This window comes from Odocoileus virginianus, unplaced genomic scaffold, assembly GCF_023699985.2.
Source record: "Odocoileus virginianus isolate 20LAN1187 ecotype Illinois unplaced genomic scaffold, Ovbor_1.2 Unplaced_Contig_7, whole genome shotgun sequence".
Classification (NCBI taxonomy): domain Eukaryota; kingdom Metazoa; phylum Chordata; class Mammalia; order Artiodactyla; family Cervidae; genus Odocoileus; species Odocoileus virginianus.
Window position 1 is genome coordinate 1,901,675 of NW_027224324.1, and position 23,707 is coordinate 1,925,381.

The 23,707-nt window shown below is 40.5% G+C and overlaps 1 protein-coding gene across 2 annotated transcripts in view; it reads left to right on the forward strand.

Moving 5' to 3' along the window:
- The window catches only part of NDNF (neuron derived neurotrophic factor), a 40,855-nt gene extending 18,154 nt beyond the window's left edge, over positions 1 to 22,701 (forward strand). For both annotated transcript variants that reach the window (XM_020916550.2, XM_070463858.1), the window contains exons 2-4: positions 12,037 to 12,225; positions 18,870 to 18,994; positions 20,665 to 22,701. In XM_020916550.2, the coding sequence (XP_020772209.1) occupies positions 12,037 to 12,225; positions 18,870 to 18,994; positions 20,665 to 22,058 (1,708 nt within the window). In that variant the 3' untranslated portion in view covers positions 22,059 to 22,701. The remainder of the gene's footprint in view (positions 1 to 12,036; positions 12,226 to 18,869; positions 18,995 to 20,664) is intronic.
- Positions 22,702 to 23,707: the final 1,006 nt, after the last annotated feature.

Here is a 23,707-nt window from a genome sequence, read left to right on the forward strand (position 1 = left end):
CCACCCCGGCCTATGTATCTTTGTTTCTCCTTTTTCTAATACTTTATCCAGTATAAAAATTAACTCTTAAAAATTGTATCTAAGACAGCCAACACCTCAAAAATTATTTGATGCCAGCTTGAAATTCTGCTTGACTCATCTCCTTTCTCTCTGATTCTTGCATCTCTCTATTACTTATGTTTTGTCCTTTTCTTGTATCTGGGTTCCTATAATCAAGGTGTTATCTTTGATTCCTCACTCCCTACCTCCAGCTCACCTGCACATTCTGCTGACCCTGCCTATTAAACATATCCTGAATCTCCCCACTCCTTTCCACCTCTGCCATGAGGTTTAAGCCATCAGCATGTCTACCATGAACAACTGTAGTAGCTTTCCCTTCACCGGTTCTTATTGCTTTTACAAGATGAGTTTGGTTTTTGCTTTAACAATGATCCCTTCCCCCAAATCCATTTTCTATGCAGTAGACAGTTTTTCCTAAAACCATGAACCAGACCATGGTTCCTGGCCTGCTTAAAGGGCTTTCCATCATACTTGGGATAGAATCCTAACTTATTCGTATGGTTTGCAAGGCTGTGTGTGGTGTCCCCTTTACCTTCACTTTCCCCTTCACCTACTCTGTTCTGCATGGACATCTTTTCCTCTCGGCGGTACCCCACACCTGTGCCACCTTAGGGCCTTTGCAGCTGCTGGTTCTGAGCCAGGAATGCTCTTTCCCCTGACATTTGTTTTATTGGCTTCCTTTCCTTTACATCTCAGAATAAATGCCATTTCCACCAAGAAATCTTCTCTAAATATACTATCTAGAGGACTTCCCTGGTGGTCCAGTGGTTAAGACTCTGCACTTCCAATGCAGGGGGCATGGGTTTGATCCCTGGTCAGAGAAGATTTCACATACCACATGGCACAGTCAGAAAAATAATAAAATATGTAAATAAATGTACACCTAGAGTAGGCATCACCACACTCTCTTTCCCACAGACCTCTTAATTCTCTGCATGGCAATGAAAGCCAGCCAATAGTGTTTTCTTATTTATGCACCTGGATATTGCTGTCACCCACACAAGAACATAGATTCACAGGGTCACCACTGTCCCCAGAAGAGCGCCAGGCATGCAGCAAGGACTCATTGCATAGGTGTTAAGGAACAAGATAGTGAATGAGTGATATAGATGTGACTGGACTCTGGTGTCTGGGTATGTAACTTTTGTCTTCATAAGTAGATTATATATTCCTAGGATATTTCTTTTGGATCCTCATATTATTAACCTGGTGGCTCAGACAGTAAAGAATCTGCCTGCAATGCAGAAGACTTGGGTTCGATCCCTGGATCAGGAAGATCCTCTGGAGAAGGGAGTGGCTATCCACTCCAGTGTTCTGGCCTGGGAAATCCCATGGACAGAGGAGCCTGGTGGGCTACAGTCCATGGGGTCCCAAAGAATTGGACTTGGCAGAGCCACTAACAGTTTGACTCTGACGTTACCCAGTTTGGTTTGGAATATGGAGTCAGAATTTAGAAAATTCTTGTTCTTTTGAGTTTTAGCTCCTTTGACCATATTTTGTTTTTGGTATCTTAAGAAATCTATGGAGTATCTTCCTGAAAATTCCTTTCCTGGAGCTTTTATAGGAATTTATTTTACAGGCTGAAATAACTGTAAAAGTATCAAATTTGTAACTGATATACTATAGTCCCAACCTCCAGTAAGTCTACAGCAACCCGCCTCTAGTGTGTTAATGATCATTTCCAGGAAAGGAGAATTGGGTTGACTTGCCAGTAGACTTTCACACTGATACTCTTCTGTGCTATTACTGTGCTTGTGGAAACCCTTTCTCAAGGTTCACCTACAGCAGTAACCATTCAGTTCATTAAGTGCATGGCCATGTTTCCATAAAAGCAGGCTGATTTTCCTTCACTCTGTCCGTAGCCTGTTCTTTCTTGTCTGAGAATTAGATCCAGAGGAACCCAAGTTGCAATGTGTCCTGGAGGAGCCTCGCTTCTGCGCTGAGCTGCCGGCTTCTGTGAGAGATCGGATGCACTCACCCTAGATGGACCCACAGCCGCAGGGAACCTTGAGAACAAGCCTCCATCATGGATGGTTCTCCTGCCCACAGCGGATGTGTCTTAACACTCAGTCTGTGGTTTTTCCCCTGAACCATGCTTCCTGACCTTGGGGATGGCAGGGACAGAGATTCTGTGTGGAAAAGAAAACAGTGATTTTTGAAAAAGTATCCTGTCTTGAAGAAACACTTGTCCTTGCCTCTGGGGTCTTTCTCCATGGTCTCAGGCACATGAGGTGACATTTTAAGGACCCTCTTCAGAATGAGTTCTGAAGAAATCCCAGGAATTTCAGTAATTGCTAAGAAACAGGTTGTAAACCATGTTTTATAGTCTTTAATAGTCTTTTAGCTAAGCTTTCACACTCTTTAGAAAGGTGCATTTTGCTTTTACAGATCTTTGCCATTAGTTCCCTGCTGATCTCTCTTCACCTCTGCATAAGAATATTTTCATCCTCACTTCTTGCTCGACTGTAAATACTCCAAGAAGAGAGGAAGTCTCGCACAAGTGGCATATCTTCAGCGTCCAGCGCATACAGGGGCTCAGCTGACGTTTGTTTAACTCTTCCTGATGCGGTTCTTTATCAAATCAACTCCCTGCCCTCTCTACCTCCATCTCCCTTTCCTGAGTCTAGTTCATTCTTCTCCTCTTACCTCCACTCTGAGGCCTATTCTGTCCTCACCAGTTCTTGGGTATTTTTCACTCCAGCTCTGATAAGCACTTGTTTATAATCTCAGCCACCCTTTCCTCTTGGTAGGTGTTCACTTACTCTTATGCATAATTAACATCAGCTCAACTCAGTGGTAAACAGTGGACTGGTATGGGTGGGTAGTTAAGGTCACTATACTTTCAGTGTATTTTTGGCATGTTTCACACAGCAGGGACTCTGCTGACCATGACAGTTCATATCCCATCTTCAAGGGATATGTGACGCTGCTAGGTGCTGTTGGCACATTGCCGTGTTCCATTAGCTGAATTTCTGTGGAGGATGGTGTGTGCCATTTATGAACAACTTTGGGGAACATTGCACAGGAAGTCATCTCCATTTTGTTGCAGATCAACAGGAAATAAGGCTTAGCTGCCAAACTAAAGTAAGAAAAGCAACCGAGCACATTATTCCCCCCTTAGGAGCTCTCATTACTGCAGGAATCATTAGTTTCTAAGACAGTGAAAATGAGCCCAGCTATCACAGCTGTCACCACAGAGGGAATTCTGATTGGAGGAGGATATTTAGAATCTTGTTTCAGTTTTACTTTGCGTTATCTTCTAAATTGCTTTTGAATTTATCATACCTTTGAATCACCTATCAGATGCATTTTAGGAGATTTACTCCTTTCTTTGGTAAAATGAATCTGGCTTCTTAAATCAAAGACTACTCTCTATCTGTAGTACATTTGTTTTGGCCATTTCTATTGTTCATTATTCTATTGGCATTAATGGTGCTGGAATACAAGGTTACTTCATTTTAAAACCTGATCCTCTTTCAAGCTATTCTTATTATGTAGGCTTGGCTATCTTTTAAAATTAAAGTGCCCCAGCCTTGGCCCTGCTATGAACTGCATACCATGAAGATCAGAGGGGAGGGGATGACAGAATGGAAACTTTATTCAGATCTTTGGCATGTTTTAATTTTACATTGCTTTTTCATACTAATTTAATTTCCTTCCAGAATGAAAGTTGGCAGTCATTTAGAGAATGGGTAGAGGAGGTTGGAATCACTGCCACTGAAATGCCTGTGAAGGTCCCTAATCCATAGATTATTGACATAATGAACTCTAAAACCCTTAATCATTCCACTCTATAATGACAGCCTGCATTTAGAGAGCTTTAGCCTGTGAATTCTGTGCCCAAGCCCGGCGTTGCTCTATAGGGCCATAGGAGTTAGAAATATTGCAGCTGCATTTGAAGTTATCAGGGAACAAGAGCTTACCCAGCCAGGGCAGAGGACCACTCAGTGCTGACCTGGAGCCCTGGACTTCTACTTGCTTCTTTCACCCTTATCAAAAATATGGAAACATACCAAACCACAGTATGCTCTGTTTCCCTCAAATTTTCAACTGTAACAGAGGCTATCTATATTTATAGGGACAACCAATTAATCTCAGTTAATATTCTCATTGTTTACAAAAGACAGGAGAACAAAACAGCTTCTGGGAATTCAGGGTCCCCCTCCCCTTTTTTTTCTACCTTGAGGGAATCTGTAGATCCAGGATGGGCATTTTACTTTGTCAAAGCGCAAAGACAGAGCACCCCCCGGCACCCCCCCACCCCCGCCACAACCCACCCCTTCTTGCTTACAGAACAGATCCTGGCAGACATGGGGGGCCATTCCCCTGACCAAAGCTACACTTTTTTCTTTACAGCTAGATCAGATGCTTCAGATTTATTATCAGATGTGGCATGGATGATTCAAACAAAAACAAATGCCCCCGAGTTTAAAAATAGAAGTTAAAAGACTAAATGTTTGCACTTAGAAAGGAAAAGAAAATAACAGAAATCTCTGCGGCAGACCTTTCCTTAAAATTATCCTCACTAAATTATAATCATGCACTTTCCAGTCTCTGTAATTAAACATTAGATTTTATTTATTCCAGATGCATTTGTCTCAAGTAAATTCAGAATGCCCATCCTTCTTTTTGGTCATTGTAAATTTATATCATGTTTGTGGCAGACACATGGTTGGGCACATTGGATAGTTTTTAAGTGAATCTTAATAACTCAATGAATTTTCTAACCGTGTACTACATGTGGCCTATTTATCCTGATGAATCTGATCTTATTAAGTTTTATACCCTGTAATGTCTATAAAAGCTTGATGACATTTTTTTACAAATATGTTCACATATTCTACGGGAATTTGCAGGACCTTGGTTAATGGGAAGGTGATGGAGGAATTTGCTTTGATCATGTTTCTCTGAGGCAGGTAGAACTGTCACTGCTGTCCAGAGGAATCCACAAAATGAGAAAGGTCACGAAGCCTTAATTTATATGACATCTTCTATTCGGAAAGCCTTGGACAGTTCCATGAAAACCTGAAAGAACTTTTATTTACCAGACTTGCAAATTTATTACATTAGTAAGATAATGTGACTAAACAGCAGTCTATAAATATTAAAGGCAAGCTTTTTAGTGGTTTGAAATATCACTCTACTCCTAAGACAAGATTCTCAATTAGGATTTGTGGTTAAATGCATTTAATACATATTTCAAAGAAGTAAAAATAATTAACCAGATTTATTTACTTATTATCCTTGCTTACACCATTTCCAATAATACATTTTTATTTTCACTAAGTGAGTCAGTGGGTTAACCAAGTTGACTATGTAATTGGAGATAAATTTTGCAAAATGACAGTGGGGGAGCTGCTACTGACTCTCTGGGGAACATTTGATTTGCTTTTAGGCCTATTGTGGTTTTTTTTGTGGTGACCAGGGTCATCCTGGGTTTTTAGTCAGTGCATTGATAAATTGTTCAAGGTCCCTTTAATTTTTTTTCTTGCTTACCATATGACCATTTTACAATTTTCAAGGTGTGTGGGAAAAGGATATGCCAGGTCAATTTGACTATTTCTTTTAACTATACTGAAAGCCCCATAGAATAAAAAGTTCAAGTTAATGCAAAAAATAAAGTCTTAGAATTATTTGTGTCTTCAGTTATTCGGCAGCTGCTCCACTCCCTACCTCTTTTAGAGTAATACAAATGCTTCCTATCTCCTCACTGGCATTTTCTTTAAAACTAGTCCTCGGTTCATCTGCTGTGGTCCACTCTCCACTTCCCTCTCTAGGGCCGGCAACAGAGAGCCCCGCAGAGAAGGTGGAAGGGCAAGTGGGAGAAGCAGCTCCAGTCGTCAGGTCCTCAGACCTTTCAAAGCAGTCCCTCTCCATCCTCCTAGAGTGGTAGTGCTCACTCACGTTCCAGAGAGGGGGCAGCAAATATAGAAATAAAGTTGTGTATGTAAAAGGTGCTTCTTTTAGAACCTCTGCTCATTTCCTCGAACAGCAACGTTGACGGTAAAGAACCCGTGTGTCAATGCAGGAGAGGGAGAGGTAAGAGATGCAGCTTGATCCCTGGGTCAGAAAGATCCCCTGGAGGAGGGCATGGCAGCCCACTCCAGCATTCTTGCCTGGAGAGTCCCATGGACAGAGGAGCCTGGAGGGCTGTGGTCCATAGGATCGCAAAGAGCTGGACACGACTGAGCGACCTAGCACGCACGCATGCTCGCACACATGCACCCACACACACAGCACATCAACTAATAGATTCATATAATGTGTCTGAGTTGTTTACCTTAAATCTCTGTGTGTGTGTGTGTATCCTATAAATTAATAACATTTAAAGTTATTTACTTTTCAGTGTCCAAACCTCTATCTTTCTATGTATTTCTAAGTATAGAACACGATACATCTCATTGAACAATTATATTTCAAAAATAATTTCTTCTTTGACTCTAGGATGCATTGGCACTCCAAAGGATAAAATTGTTTCTCATCTCCACTAATCTAAATTACAGTAATCTAGGTTAGAGGTTGAGGTATATAAAATCATTTTTCTTTTTTCACCTCAGCCTAGGTAAGATAGGAAGGAGTGTGCCAAATATGGAGAAAGGCTCTGACCAAACGAACAATCTCAGAATTTTGGATTAACATCCATGTACCTGATTCATCAGAACTTTACAACTGAAACAATTGAAGTCAATCTTTTCAGTTTAATAGGATAATACCACTTAGTTTTTCTGGGCTGAGAATCATTGTGCAACCAAGTTGATCAATCTGTCTAGCAAAAAAAAACCAAAAAACCATTTTAGCAACGTTCTACTTCTGTTGGAATTAGACCTTGGATTGTAGAAACACAGCAAGATTTCTTGATGTGCAGACACATTTCCTAGATTACCCACCAGATACCCATTACAGAAGTAGTAATTCTGAAAGAGAAATTCTGAGGAATATTATTTACATTAAACTTTAAACCTCGATGAGCTCTAGGTACCTAGAAGGAACAAAAATAAATGAAAGGAAAAGTTATGCCATTAGAGGGCACTTTTGTAATCTTAGAAGAAAAGTCTGTTATAGACTGGCTTACCCATGGCTTATTCTTAAGAATGTATTTTCCCTTGCTTATCTAAAGTGACTAATTCTTAAGTCAAATGTTTAAGAACTTTTTTTGTAGAGAAAAAAATTCTATGAAATTTCATCCTTTAAACAATACTTACGTAAAACTTTAAACTTGAATCAGTGAATATAAATTGTAAAAATATGCAAAATGTGACTGCATAATAGGTTTTTGGTTAGCTATATTCAATGCTTCTTTTAAATACATCTTGTTAGAAAAATTCTGCCCATAACCTGATCAAATTGAACAAATTCTTAGGTTTCCCTAATAACTGAACATGTTTTTTTCCCCAGCAGTAGACAAATGTTATTAATAACATTCTGAAAACAATAATCCTATAGATATAAGTTCCTGTGTTTGGAGGCTTGTTCTGACTTTTTTCCAGTTGTGTTGAAAAATGATTGACATACATCACTGTATATGTTTAAGGCATACAGCATGATGGTTTGATTTACATGCATTGTGAAATGATAACCACAATAGGTTCAGTTAACACCCATCTTCTCCTGTAAATACAATAAAAATAAAAGGAAGCATGCTAGTTTTAAACACTTTTCTGAAAAGTGTCTGTTTTGCCCATAACTGATACACCAATTAAAATGGTTAAAACTGTTTCAGAAACAGAAAGCGTGGCCTGATAAAATTGAAGCTGTGGAAATATGATTTTGTATAAAGAAAGCAAAAGGTGAAGTTTATTCTATTCTCTGCTGCTGATTATCTAAATAAAAATGTCCACCGGAGCCAGTGAAGCCAACAAGCCAGTAAAGCAACTTAACAAGTAAAAGCTTGCTGTGAGAACTGTAAAGCGTTTGAGATTTTACCCTCCTTGCAAGCTATCAAGTTAGCCTGTCAGAGTTTCCTGGATGCGAGGTGGCGTGAGACTCAGTGACAAAGGACTTATTACTGAGAGCAATAGCAGGAGCCACAGATCCACAGCAGTATCATTTTCTGCCACTCGCTCCCTGACCCCCGAATCTCACAGGATGATGCAGAGGGTGCATACAGTGGGGATTGTTACAAGAGAGCAGCCCTGAGCTTAGGGAACTTGGGTTTTCATGATGGGTTATAATCACGCCTGCTCTTTGCTCCAGAAGCATTATCTTCAAGGCTATGAGCTACACAAACATCCTTGAAATGATGGTAATCTGGAACAAAGGCAGTCAGTTCTTCTGCTTCCCACCTATGCACAGACAAGTACAGTCCCATGAAGAACTGTCTTTATCACTTACTCTGCATAAGCCTATCATCTGAAGTTGTTCACTTTACCTAACATTACATCGCTAAGTAGCTGATGCTGAGGAATGTATAATAATCATATTTATCATACTTTTAAAGTCACTCCTGAGACTTTATATTCCTCATATCGTGTTGTAATCACTATGTGATCATACTCGTCCAAGCCTCAATTTGATTATTTTTGAGGAGAGATAAATAATATTGCCTACACCATAGGGCTGTTGCTAACATTATATGAGATAATAGATATAAAGCACTTAGAGGAGTGCTTGGCATGCATCACATACACAATAAAATGTATTAATATTGTTCTTATTAATTTAAAATTCATCTCTTACAATTAGCTGATTTAATAAGAGAAAGTTCCTCCCACAGGTAGCTGAGGATGCTGGAAAAATTCCCGCCAGTCATAACTAGCTAGCCCTCTAACCCTGGGGCTGACCTAAATATCCCAGATATCCTGGGACATTGGGCAGCTTGTCCTGTTCAGTTGTGTGCAGTTGACAGCTTTCAGGGCAAATACAGGGCTAATGAGGGAAGGCTGCCCTTGAGTGGTTCTAGGGCAAACACGCCTGAGTATCTCACACACAAGTGCTTCCCTGGCATGTTGGCTGTAAGTTCCTAATAAATATGGAAAGTCAAACTCTAACCATTTCTAAAGAGATGTATTTTGTTATCTGGACTCCTCTGCTAAAGTTTCAGAGATGCCGCTGCAAAGTAAACTGAATATGTTTTATTATGTTGAAATAATGAGTATTTCTTTACAGGGTTGTGTGCTAAGTCACTTCAGACATGTCCTACTCTTTGCAATCCTGTGCACTGTAGCCCGCCAGGCTCCTCTGTCCCTGGGATTCTCCAGGCAAGAATACTGGAGTGCGTTGCCAGGCCCTCCTCCAGGGGATTGTGCCGACCCAGGGATCAAACCCAGGTCTCTTATGTCTTCTGCATTGGCAGGCGGATTCTTTATCAAGTTCTTTATCTTTGCCACCTCTTTTACAGGAGCAGCATATCAAATTCCATTTTGATTTTATATTTCTGTTAGCTACAGGACAAAGGGCATCAGAAGGGGAGGGATTAGGTGTCACAAGTGGAGGTTCCATTCAGTTTTCTCCACCATGTCCCTACTTATTTGGAATAGGTTCACTGAGTTTTTATTTTGATCCGCCAAGCCATCTTTCATAGATATAACGTATGTCTAAGTAAGTCATGTGATCTCCCATTAACACCCCCAGCCCCACTTGGGCTCCCCTCCTTGACAATCAGCTGGGTATCTGAGGGACAGATTATTTAATGAAACTTAAAGAGGCCTGGTTTTATTCCTAAAGTGAAAGTGAAAGTGAAAGTGAAGTCACTCAGTTGTGTCTGACTCTTTGTGACCCATGGACTGTAGTTGGCCAGGCTCCTCTGTCCATGGGATTTTCCAGGTAAGAATACTGGAGTGGGTTGCCATTTCCTTCTCCAGAGGATCTTCCTGACCCAGGGATCAAACCCAGGTCTCCCACATTGCAGGCAGACTCTTTACCGTCTGAGCCACCAGGGAATCTGCTAGCTATTTGGGAAGAGGATTTTAGTGTTCAGTCATTGTTCATTTTCAGATTTTAGAGAAACCTTCCATCCAAACCATTTATAAAATTGAGGTTCAGAATGTGAATTAAATTGCCTAAGATAACACTTCTAATTAGGAGCTGAAACTAAAAAGCCAACTTTCTTAACATTTGGTCATTCAATGGCATTGAATTTTCATTCAATCTCAATACAATTGAGAAATAAGGATGTGAAATATGAACCTCTATTTCTTGAGAAAGATTATAGAGGATAAATGTTTGGGCTTTGCAGTCAGATTCTCCTGGGTTTATATCCTTTCTCTGCTTATGTTAAAGGAGGCTTATTCTTATGTAAGAATAGTACATTCTTCATAAGTTTCCTGTGAAGATTCAATGCAGTAGTGCAGTTAATGAACTTAGCACCGTGTTTTGCACACGCATGTGGGTATGCTCAGTTGCTGTCATATTTGATCAACTCTCTGTGACCCCATGAACTGCAGCCTGCCAGGCTCCTCTATCCATAGGATTTTCCAGGCAAGAATATTGGAGTGGGTTGCCATTTCCTTCTCCAGGGGATCTCCCCAACCCAGGGATCAAACCTACATCTTCTGCATTGCAGGGGGATTCTTTACCTCTGAGCCACTGGGGATGCCTGCATATTTTGCACACAGTAACTCTTAAATACTGCAGATATTTTATATGGAAAATTGCAGAGCAATGATAGATAACAACTTTTGAAAAAGCAAGTTACATGAACTTTCTGAGCAAGCAAGCTCACTGGGAAAAATTACTTCTCAAACTCTAATTAAAAAAAAGAAAAGAAAAGCATATTCCCTTCAAAAAATATGTTCAGTTGTATGAATATATTTTTGGTAGCACTCAAAGAAGGATAAAATTAAAGTCAAGTGATGGTTTAAGTAGAAGTGACCTCATAGCTATAGCAATGGCCTTTTAGAAACAAAATTGGCATTCAAATCATCTCAAATTATTGCAAATATTTGCATTTGACTCTTGCACTATTTAAAGTACTTCAATGTAAAAACAATATATTTCCCTAATGCTTGAATTCGCTGATGTATGTTGTCAAAGAGATAAGGGAAAACAGCTCCTTTCAGAGGTTTTTTCTGAGGAAAACCAGCACCAGATCCTCAAAGGAAGCAAAGCCTTTCACAAGCAGTTGATGTGAAAAGAAGCTCACCCACCTGAAGCTTCCTATTGGGAGGACACATGCAGAAGATGATGTCCTTGAAAACATCCTTCCAGCAAGGTGCCCTAGAGGGTGATCCATGACTGTTTATGCTTTTTAATGAAAAGTCAGTGATTAATGCCGAAATGTAACTCAATGAAAACACTAGACTAGGGTGGTAAATACATAACTCTGCTGGAGATTAAGGCAAGTGACCTAACTGTAGAACTTCCCAATGGTCTTTCTTGATTTGAAGTGGGAATCCATGCCTGCTTTTTAATATGGTGAAGGTTTATATATAAATGTTGTGTTTAAGAGTCTGATAAATCTGTAATACTAGACACTGGCAAATAGCTCCCCTTGTGATTTTGGACAAATTGTTTCACCTATAAGAAAATTAAACTTATAATATTTTAAAATCTCTGATTTATGAAAATTCAGTTTGTGGACTAAGAATATTTCTATATATGTAGGATTCTTGGTCAAATTTTAAGGAAGAATAGAAATAACCATACAGTGGTAATTTTCTGGTTCTCAATGGGTCTCTGTGATTTCTGTCAAGTTTTAAGCTTTGAGACGGTTGTATGGAGATATCTATAATGACCGCTTCTGCCATACTGAAGGGGGGATTTTCTGTCTCAATACCCAATGAAGTTAATGCACCAAGGGTTCTTTTGTTTCAAAATCTGTTTAGTATCTGAAATTCCGGTGAATTCATCATCAACTCGATGAAATACTTTGAAAAACAAACCGGCAAAGTTGCCCTCAAGCTCATGTGTGTGTATCCAAAATACATAATACAGCTCTTTCTGTCGAAACCAAAGTAGTGTTAACCATCAGAAAGTTTGCAAATTGCCCAAGTGTTCTGCCTGTAGAGTTGACATAAGCAATTATTTCTGTCGCCCCAGGACGGTGCCTCTGCGCTGGTGGATGCTGTGGCTGCTCTTACCACTCAGCTCAAGGACCCAGAAGTTGCCTACTCGAGATGAGGAGCTCTTTCAGATGCAAATTCGGGACAAGGCACTTTTTCATGATTCGTCAGTAATTCCAGATGGAGCTGAAATTAGCAGTTATCTCTTTAGAGACACACCTAAAAGGTATTCTCCCTGCAATACTTCCTTTATCAATAAACTCATAAAGGGTGTCTCTAAAATAGAAAGGAAACTTTTAGACTTACTTAGTTTAGATGATTTGCAATCAAGCTCTGAATGAAAGTGAAAGTGTTAGTCGCTCAGTCGTGTCTGACTCTTTCTGACCCCATGGACTGTAGCCCATCAGGCTCCTCTGTCCATGGAATTCTCCAGGCAAGAATACCGGAGTGGGTTGCTGTTTCCTTCTCTAAGGAATCTCCTGACCCAGGGATCAAACCTGGCTCTCCTGCATTGCAGGCAGATTCTTTACCACCTGAGGCACCAGGGAAGCCCAGTCTCTGAAGAGCATTGTGTATTTTTCTCTAAGTAAGAAAAAAAAAATGGTAGTGCCACTTCAGGTCACCAGACAGCTCTTTGATTCTCACTGATGGTGATCTTTGGGTGGAAAGAGCAGATTTTCTTTTCTTCTGGGTGGTAGGAAATTTCTAAGTATGACTCTGGATGATAAATGAAATTATTTAATACATGTGATTCTTCAAGGGTTTGCATTGTCTTGTAAGGACATTTCTTTGATCTATATGATTGTGTTTTGAAAGCATCAAACCAAACAGTGATGAGAAGTGACTGCTCATCTATCTTCATGCCAACATCAACAAATTGAGTTCATATAATGCTTCTAAATATTTTGACCTTTAAAAAATTACATATAGATCATACAAATAGATATATATATCATATAAACTACATATATTTAAAGTGATTTATTTTGCAGTGCCCAAACTCCTGTTTATCGTATTTCATAAACAATTTCTCCTTTTAACTTGGGCACCTTGGTATTCCGAAGGATAATACTATGTGTCATCATCAACAATTCATTTTCCAAAGATTGAGGTATAGCAGATCATTAGGTCATTTTTCTCTTGTCACTTCAGTTTTGGTTGACACTAAGAATGGAAGGTGGTTCTCCCCTTCCACTGAGTAGCAAAGTCATGTTGCCATCTGGACAGTCTGAATGATAGTAAATAATAAGTTTACTTGTGACTGATGTGACCTGTTGTTTGGGTATCATTTCAGCACCACCTGAATGAAATTATCCATTTTAATGAAGGTAATAGATTAGGAAATGATTTGTCAGTAATACATAAAATAATTATGCTCTTTCAAGGACATTCATAAGAATAAATAAAAGCACAAAATGCAAGGATAATTACACTGAAGGAGCTTGATGTCTTACAGAGGTTTAGTCTGTGAAAACAGGGGAGGGCAGGGAAGACAGTTTTAATGATTCAAATTAGTCTTAAATAATCAGCTGAATTCATGCCAAACCATTTTGCTTTTTATATCCTTTGTCTCTTGGAATTTTTGAGTGAATCCAAATTTTTCTTTAACAATTTCTTTGATTTCCCACATGGACTTGCGCACTGCTTTGCAGCATTCTTGAAAAGACAGCATTCTTTATTATGTAATCATATCACTTAATCAAATAAACAGTTTATCCTTGATCTTCCAGTCTCTTAAAAATTAAATGAGTTTTGGTTTTAAGAGCTATCTTAAAATTACATTTTTTCCTTTCAAGTAGCATGTTTTTATTATAAGATTTCAGAACCCACCCTGTTTTCAGACTTTTCATCTGTTCATTCTTTTGGTCTTTTCTTCCCCACAAATAATGATTGGGGACTTTGATATCTACATTTGGATGTCATGTTATCTTACACTAGTTAAGGAGTTGAAGCCACAGTCATTTCTAGAGCTAAAATATGTGACAGGAGATACGCATAGGCATTGTTGATATTACAGCTAAAGATGAAACTCCAGATAAAGTTTGGCAGCAGAGAACAGCAAAAGAAAACAAATTCATTAATTATTCTTATGTTTATACAGAAATTCCAGAGTCTAAATGGTTCATGGAGTGTTTATCCCTCAGCTCCGGCATTATAATTTGGAGCATATTTATCACATTTCTGTCTCTCTCACTAGCCAGTGAATACCTGAAGCTCGTAAATCATATCGTATAATCTCTGATTGCAGCTCCCTTCCACAAGGGTGCTGTGCATGGTAGACAATACATGTTTGTCAAATTGCTCAAGTTTATTCAGATTATCTTTTATCCCTAAATCATGAGTGTTTCCATATGAAGACGCTGACTTACAGGGGCTCCCTGATGTTTTGTATGTATAATGATTACCTTGTGGAATGCAGGCATTGTTTCCTTTGTTATTGGTTGCTCATGGCCTGTATTCAGGTTACTAAGACACAGTTGCTTACTTTGGGAAACAAACTACTTTCTTGACTGAAAGGAAAAGAGAAGATAATAAATGAACTTGCACATGGATTTCAGTACAGGTTAGCTCTGCTACCCATGTAAAAACCAAAAACAAAAGCAGAAAATTTTGAATACCTTTTATATTACATGATGCTAAGGAAATTATTTTGCCTTACCTAATTCTTTGCAATATAGATAGGTTCAGTTGTGTTTATGTGGTTAATATCACCTACGAAACCTGGCCAAAGGAACAAAACTCTACTGTCCAAATCTGACTGAATTGAAAACTAAGCCATTTGACACACATCTTTATGGATGCTTAAAGTACATAAAATTTCCATACTGTGAACAATTCAATCATCTAAGTTATTTTGTCTGGATGATTATCTATCTTTATTCTGAACAAGTCATTTTTACTTTTTAGGGGCTTCACTTTATTTGTCCTTCTACAGTCCTAACTCCACCCCCCAATTCCTAATTCATCTTTGAATAGGGGTGGGGGGGCATATATTTCCATTCAGATTTTGTATCTTCAGGTAGATTCTAAGCATAGGTATCCTCAGGCTAGAATAAAGTGGGTGTTATGATTCTTCTGTTCTATTTATTCATTTAGTAATTCATTCATTAAAAAGGTTTATCAAGACCTTCTGAATGCAGAAATCTGTGCTAAATGCTGGGAATAAAATGACATAGAAAATGCACCCTAAATGGGCCTTTGTGGGGAAAATGATATAAATCAAATAATAATATAAATGTATATTTATACATTACACAAATTTAACAGGTGCCCCAAGTGAAAAGTATAGGACACTCAGAGTATGTGAGCGAACCTGAACCACACCCGTAAGAGAAAGCGAAGTGAAGAAGTGACTTAGAGTAAGGGCATGTACATTAACTATATTTCAATTTAAATTATTTGTTTTTTCATATTTATTAGTAAAGACTAAAGAGTGTATTTCAGGCAGAGAAAACATCGCAGTGGCTCAGAGATGGGGTTGAGTCTGGAAAACAAAAGAAGCCCTCCGTGGTTCAAACACAAAGAACAACAGGGATGATGGCAGGATACTGATGCTGGCAGAGGTCCCGCCCCCGAGGGATTTCCAGGCTCTCTGACCAGTTAAGCACTTTTTCCTGAAAGCAAAAAGCTAAAGCTATTCGTTAATTAATTCAACAGATATTTATGAAGAATTATTTTGTTTCCTAAGTTTTGAACCAAATGCTCTGCCCTCTTGTAGTTTGCATTCTAGTCAGGAGAGGTGGAAAATAAAAAAAAATAAACAAAGGCATATGTATTACATCAGGTAGTGATCCAAGTGCTTTGAAGAAAAATGAAGAGTAGAAGGACTTCACGAGTAGGAAGGTAATATCTTCTATAAAGAGTCAGAGTAGGTCTATGGCGAGATGGTGCTTGAGAAGGGAACTGATGCAGTGGCTGAGCGAGTAAGGTCAACAGCTGGAGGATGAGCCTCTCAGGTGGCAGTTATGCAGCCGCTCAGTGGGGTCTTCCTTTTTGTGACCCCATGGACCGCAGCACAGCAGGCTTCTCTGGCCCTCACTATCTCCCAGAGTTTGCTCAAACTCGTGTCCATCAAGTTGGTGATGCCATCCAACCATCTCAAGCTCTGTTGTCCTCATTTTCCTCCTGCCCTCAATCTTTGCCAGCATCAGGGTCTTTTCCAGGGAGTCAGTTCTTTGCATCAGGTGGCCAAAGTATTGGGAGCTTCATCTTCAGCATTGGTCCATCCAGTGAATATTCAGGGTTAGTTTCCTGCTTTGATCTCCTTTTAGTCCAAGGGACTCTCAAGAGTCTTCTCCAACACCACAGTTCAAAAGCATCAATTCTTCAGCACTCAGCCTTCTTTATGGACCAACTCTCACATCTCAGGTGGAGGAACAGCAAGTGAGAGGCCCTGAGGCAATAGTGTTCCATAAATACTCCAAAGAGAGCAAGGAGCTGAGTAAAGAAGGGAAAGGATGGAGGAGACAAGTTTAGAGGCTTGGTTGGGGACCCAGATCATGGCAAGTTCTGCGGCTTTTACTCTGAATTAAACAAGAAGCTCTTGGAGGGTTTGCAGCAAGTGTGTTCAGATTTAGGCTTACAAGAATATTGCCTTCTCAAAGGAGGTAAATAAACTAAGGAGGTCAAAGTAGAAATGAGGCCATTCAGAAGGCTACTACAATGCTCAAGAAAGAAAAAATGATGACTTGGATCTGATGTTAACAGAGAAAGTGGAACAAGGTGAGGGAGTCACTATGTTTTCAAGACGAAGCCAAGAAATGTCTGCTGATTCAGTGTATGTGGAGTGGAAGAGAAAGAAAACATCAAAACATCTAAAATGTTTGTCCTGAGCAACTGGAAGATTAGGGTTGTCATTTACTGAGAAGAGACAGACTGCAAGAGAGGCTGATTGGGGGAGAGAATGAGAAATTTGGATTAGACACCCTAAGTTTGACATTTTCAGTAATATCTAAGTGAAAGTGGCAAGAGGATTTGGTATGGTCGCTACGTTGTGTCCTATTCTTTGCGACCTCATGGACTGTAGCCCACCAGGCTCCTCTGTCCATGGACTTCTCCAGACAAGGATACTGGAACAGGTTGCTATTTCCTTCTCCAGGGCATCTTCCTGACCGGGATAGAACTCCCAGTCTCCTGCATTGCAGGTGGATTCTTTACCAGCTGAGCCACCAGGGAAACCCAGCAAGAAAATAGTTGTTTCTAAAACTTAGTTAGAATTCAGGCTGCGGCTTCCCTGGTGGCTCAGTGGCAAAGAACCTGCCTGCCAATGCAGGAGACAGATGTTCGATCCCTGCTCCAGGAAGATCCCACGTGCCATGAAGCAACTAAGCTTGTGCATCACAAGTACTGAGCCAGCGCTCTAGAGCCTGGGAGCTGCAACTGCTAAAGCCCAAGTGAGCTAAAGCTCAAGGCCATGCTCTGCAACAAGAGACTCAACCTCAGTGAGAAGCCTGTGCTCCGCAACAGAATGCGCTGCAACTAGACAAAGCCCACACATGGCAACAAAGACCCAGAGCAGCCATGAATGCATTAATTCAATTATATGAAAAAAAAAGAATTCAGGCTGACCATTTAAATTAGGGAACCATTAACATACAAGAGGTTAAAGCTGGAGCCCAGGTGAGCTCACACAGGACATGCGCATGGGTAGAACAGAGCGTTCTGGCACAGGGCCTTGGTTCACCGGCTGGAAGGAGGCGGGTTAGAGATCAGGGAGGGGAAAGGAACTGCAAAGGAGACTGACAGAGCAGACAGGCATCGGGGTCAGGTTGGGAGGCTGTTGGGGTGGATGTGGAGAGAATCTAAGACGAGATACTGAGGAGGTACGGTCTCTAGGAGGTAAAACTTATCTTTTGCCATGAAACCAGTGAGGAAACTGGTATGCTCCCTTGCAAGATTATAGGCTTTGAAAGATAAACGTAATCATCTAAATTATTCAGAGTAAGAAGATATAGCATTGTTATACGTACGCAATATTTTTTATTCTCCGTAAAAAGTTCTTTTGAGACCATTTAAAAAATCTAAGGAGAATGTGTAGAGCAGAATGCTTTAATCTTTTAAAATGTTTTAAAATCACTCAACTCTTATGACACGCTCAGTTGTGTCCTACTCTTTGTGACCCCATGAACTGGAGTCCCCAGGCTTCTCTTGTCCATGGGACTCTCCAGGCAAGAATAATGGAGTGGGTAGCATTCCCCTATAGAGAAAGAGATGGTTAGATAGCATCACTGACTCAATGGACATGAATTTGAGCAAACTCCGGGAGATAGTGAAGGACAGGGGAGCCTGGCATGCTGCAGTCCATGGGGTCACAAAGAGTCGGGCATGACTGATCGACTAAGCAACTGAACAACATCAACATTGTAAAAACGTGAAGACAGTGTTATTTTGCTAGAGATCAACATGCATTCTAGAAGGACATTGCTGTAAAAATGATCTTTTGGAATAGTTAGTGCCTTAGAGTGCCCTTAGTATCTTAGAAATTTATCACTACATTTATGGAAAATGCAGTACCTGTAGGGTAATGTCCCTGGAAATTCCTTTGTTGTGACTTACATTGCACTGGCAGGGCCTGGGCTGAATAACACCCCCAAACTGGGTTAAGTGTTTATTTTTAACCCAAGTAACACCCAATCAACACATTTTGGTTCAACATCTACTTATTTCATACCATGTTGATGGTAAATCTGGTTGCAGAACTTTGGGCTATGGACTTCCACAATTAATGCTGAAAGTATCATGATTTGTGTCAGATAGCCAGTTTGATTTTCTGTTAAATGAACACAAATTAAACCAAGTGATTTTTCCAGTAATCTTGGTTGTTCGGTATGAGGATAGTTGTCCCATCTGAAGTGGTCCACTCTCGCTCAGGTATTTCTTTGTGGTTGAAGAGGACAACACTCCGTTGTCCGTCACAGTGACGCCCTGCGATGCGCCCTTGGAGTGGAAGCTGAGCCTCCAGGAGCTGCCAGAGGAGGCAAGCGGGGAAGGTTCAGGTGAGTACCCTGCCAGACCTGGTCCCGGACCTCGGGATGGATGGGTGGCTGAAAGACAGGAGACATACAGCCTTCTCTTCGTAAGACAGAACAGCATGGATGCATAGGAGAAGTTGGGCATTGAGGAAGGAGATGTGGGAAGTGGGGATGACATCAGATGACCGTGATTTGGTTAAAAAAAAAAAATGGTTGAGAGAGACAGGTGTGGGGACTGAAGGGGCAGGGAAAGGCAAGAGGTTCAGATTAGCTTCCCTGGCTGTGGTTTGCAGTCCTGCCTGAACCTTGGAATCACCAGTGGGGCTTCAGATGCTGGATCCTGCCTCAGAGGTTGTAATTTAAATGCCTTGGTGTGTGATCTGGACATTGGTATGTTAAAAGCCCCTGTAGGTAATTCTAATATGCAACCAGGATGAGAGTATCTGATCTCTGGGGAGTAAAGGGTAGATAGGAAGAGAGAACAGAAGGGCGTTTAGCACCGCCTCGAAGTCCAGGATGAAAAGAAAGTCAGAAGGAGGAGTAGGTTAGGCATTTAAGGAAGATTCAGATGATGGAAAGCAAATAATGAGTACAAAGAAATGAGTAGGGTCTGTTTGAGGCCCTGGGTTGATGCTGCCCATGCCCCTCCCCCCCGCTTAAGGGGCAAAGGCATCCTAGCTTTAAGTAAGGCTTGAGATTGATGATGTGACAGGATGTTAGCAAGCTGGATATCTACAGTAATGGGGGAACTGTACTTAGGAAAATATTGAAAGAGCATATGGGGAGTGATAAGACAGGTAGAGAAAAGGAATAGTCATGTGACGACTGTGTTCATCACATGATTTAGGGCCATGAAATTCTACACACCTCACTCAACCTGCGGTGCTCAGTTGGAAACCATCTACTTCACTCGGGCTATGCAGTCATTTTCTGGATCCTCTCACTTATGTGCACGTTGATGTCTGTGTGATATCTGATATTAACAGTAACAAAAACAAAGGAAAACATTTTAGTTTCAATGCTTTCCCTTCATTCCTCCTGGGCAAGTGTTCTACACATTGAAAATTATATCCTCTTACTGGAGCTTTATAACCTATGTTCTAATGAGACTGTCCCATCCTACAAACAAAAGTGAAATTAGTGAAATGGCTAGCCGTCCAAGTGCAAACTGGTAGAATCTTTTTGGTAAGCAGATTGACAGTAGGGATTAGTCTGTAAGAGATTTGCAGCCTCTGACCTAAAAATTCCACTAATTGGAGTCTATTCTGAAGAAATCATTTAAAATCAGAAAGCCTTACATATATAAGAGCATTATTATAATGCTCAAAAGTTAACAACTATTATTTCTATTATATAATAATTACTGAGAAAAAGGGAGGTTTCTCTAGATATGTATATACATGATAATGTTATAAAGTTACAGAGAAAAACAGAATAGTATCAATTGCATGAAGCATGTAGAAGAAAACCTGAGAGAAATCAAACTGTTAATAAAGGACTGTTAATAAATAACTGTTAATAAAGGATCATATATTAATGGATAGTCTTTTTATCTCCTTGTATCTCCCAAATTTCTACAGGAACATGTATTTTTTTTATAATGGATAAAAACTAAATTGAATTGTTTTACAAACACCATTTAAGGTAGTGCACATGTCCTGACATGTAGACTGTGTCTCTTCTGTGTCTTTTAGGTGATCCAGAGCCTCTGGATCAGCAGAAGCAGCAGATCATTAATGAGGAAGGCACGGAGCTTTTCTCCTACAAAGGGAACGACGTGGAGTATTTCATATCTTCTAGTTCTCCATCTGGTTTATATCAGTTGGAGCTTCTTTCAACAGAGAAAGACACGCATTTCAAAGTGTATGCCACCACAACTCCGGAGTCTGACCAGCCCTACCCTGACCTGCCTTACGACCCGCGAGTTGATGTCACGTCTCTGGGACGCACCACGGTTACCTTGGCTTGGAAGCCGAGCCCCACCGCCTCTGTGCTGAAGCAGCCGGTCCAGTACTGCGTGGTCATCAGCAGAGAACACAACTTTAAAAGTCTCTGCGCGGTGGAAGCCAGGCTGAGTGCGGACGATGCTTTCATGCTCGCCCCCAAGCCCGGCCTGGACTTCAGCCCTTTCGACTTTGCGCACTTCGGGTTTGCTGCGGAGAGCTCAGCGAAGGAGCGCAGCTTCCTGCCGAAGCCTTCCCCCAAGTTAGGGCGGCAGGCGCACTCGAGGCCCAGGGCGGACATTCAGAAGGTCTGCATAGGAAACAAGAACATCTTCACGGTCTCGGATCTGAAACCCGACACGCAGTACTACTTCGACGTCTTCGTGGCCAACAGCGACAGCAACATGAGCACGGCTTACCTGGGCACCTTTGCCAGGACCAAGGAGGAAGCCAGACAGAAGACGGTGGAGCTGAAGGACGGGAAAGTCACTGACGTGTTCGTTAAGAGGAAGGGGGCCAAGTTTCTACGGTTTGCCCCAGTCTCGTCTCACCAGAAGGTCACCTTCTTCGTTCACTCTTGTCTGGACGCCGTCCAAATCCAAGTGAGAAGAGATGGGAAGCTCCTTTTGTCCCAGAATGTGGAAGGCATTCGGCAGTTTCAGCTGAGAGGCAAACCAAAAGCCAAGTATCTCATCCGACTGAAGGGAAACAAGAAGGGTGCATCTATGCTGAAAATACTGGCTACCACCCGGCCCAGCAAGCAGTCGTTTCCCTCTCTTCCTGAGGACAGGCGCATCAAGGCTTTCGACAAGCTCCGCACCTGTACTTCAGTCACAGTGGCTTGGCTAGGCACCCAGGAAAGGAACAAGTTTTGCATCTACAAAAAGGAAGTGGATGATAATTACAATGAAGACCAGAAGAAAAGAGAGCAAAACCAGTGCCTGGGCCCGGATACGAGGAAGAAATCAGAGAAGGTCCTCTGTAAATATTTCCACAGTCAGAACCTGCAAAAAGCCGTGACCACAGAAACAATTAAAGGCCTTCAGCCTGGGAAATCTTACCTGCTGGATGTTTATGTCACAGGACATGGAGGGCACTCGGTGAAGTATCAGAGTAAAGTTGTGAAAACCAGAAAGTTCTGTTAGTCACCTTGTATGGAGATTTATCACATACTTCAGGAGAGACAGAGCCGCATTAAGTAGAAACTGACTACTGCTCCCCCAGCTAAGAGAAGTTGTGACCTATACTTGTACTGTGGAAGGGAGGGTATCATAGGGTGTATGATGGAGTTTATGTAACTGATTGCTGGAGGAGACTTGTTCTAGCGTGCCCCAGTGGTACCGCGTGTGTGTCTGATGTCCGCTGATGTCAGAGAGAGAGGACGTCTTGAAGGAACTGCCATCCCTTGCTTTGACCACTGCATGAACTGCTTCTAAATTATTTTATTACCTAAAAATTTAAAATATGCCATTCATTGCACACAGCCACAAATGAAAATCATTCCTCTCAATAGATGCTAGGATATATATATATATATATATATATAAATTATTTTATAAAGTCTTGTTTTAAATGTCCATGTTTCTATGATTGTAAACTATTAAATTCTTTTCCTGTTAAAGTACAGATCTAAGTATATTAAGTGGACAGCTCTTTAGTCAGTTATATTGTTATTGTAAATTCTTATCTGTTGAGTAAAATGTTTAAATACTATATGTATCTCATGTACAAAGTTGACATACATTATATTCATGTATATAAAATTAAAGATATTAGATTATATACTGATCATTTTCCTAAGTGGCAACCTTGGTGTATTCAATTTCTGTTCTGTCCCCAAAACTGTGCCTTTATGTAATTTGGCACCAGATTTGACCCTTTTCTAACAGAAGGCATGCTGCATCTCTCTAAAGTTATTGGGACATTAGAGAGTTACTGCAACTTGTATTTTGATTTTGAATAGGAGCTGGCTGTTGAGACTTGAAAGCACGCCAATAGACTTAAAAGGACAAGCTTGAGAAATATTCCTTAATGACCTAAAATACATTACCTCTATTTTAAAAATAAGCATCTCTTTTAAGTACAAAAATTGGGATATTACAGAATTTTCCAACTGCTTGAATGTTAGCAAAATAACTGTTTTGATTTCTAGTGGAAGCAGTGGAGCAACCATCAGTTAGGACTGCAATGAGGAAACTGGAAGCAACTGTTTTGTAACATCAATGGTCTCATACTTTTAGCTTTGATAATTCATGAATCTTTAAGAAGTAACTTAGATATAAGGTAAAATGTAGGCAAATCATAATAGAAACCATTTATCAAAGTTCTGCACAAGGGGCAGTTTTAGATAGTTTCACACTCCACAGGTTCTACGAATGAGGTGTCATGAGGATTCACAAGAGTCTGGGATTTAAGTCAACTAGGCTATGTGGCTTCGAGTAAACCTGTTACTTCCCATTGTCCCTCTTTCCTATTTATAAAATTAGGTGTGGTAGATTTGGATAAGATGATGTTACAGGATACCTTCTATCATATGACATTGTCTTTTGTAGAAATCTGTGATTCTAAATTATAAAATGTGTCTGTAACTACAAGTGGGGCAGGTGTAATTCCTTAACCACAACCTTTCACCTACTTGCTGGACCACCTTTCACATGGTGGGCATGCAGGAGCAGCATCCCTATGGAGTACAGAATCACCTTGGCTTGGGGAGTGAAAGTGGTGGTCTTTATGAAAAGACCTCATTAGTAGAAAACATCCCCCCTAAAAATGTGTCCTCTAATTCCTGAGTGTT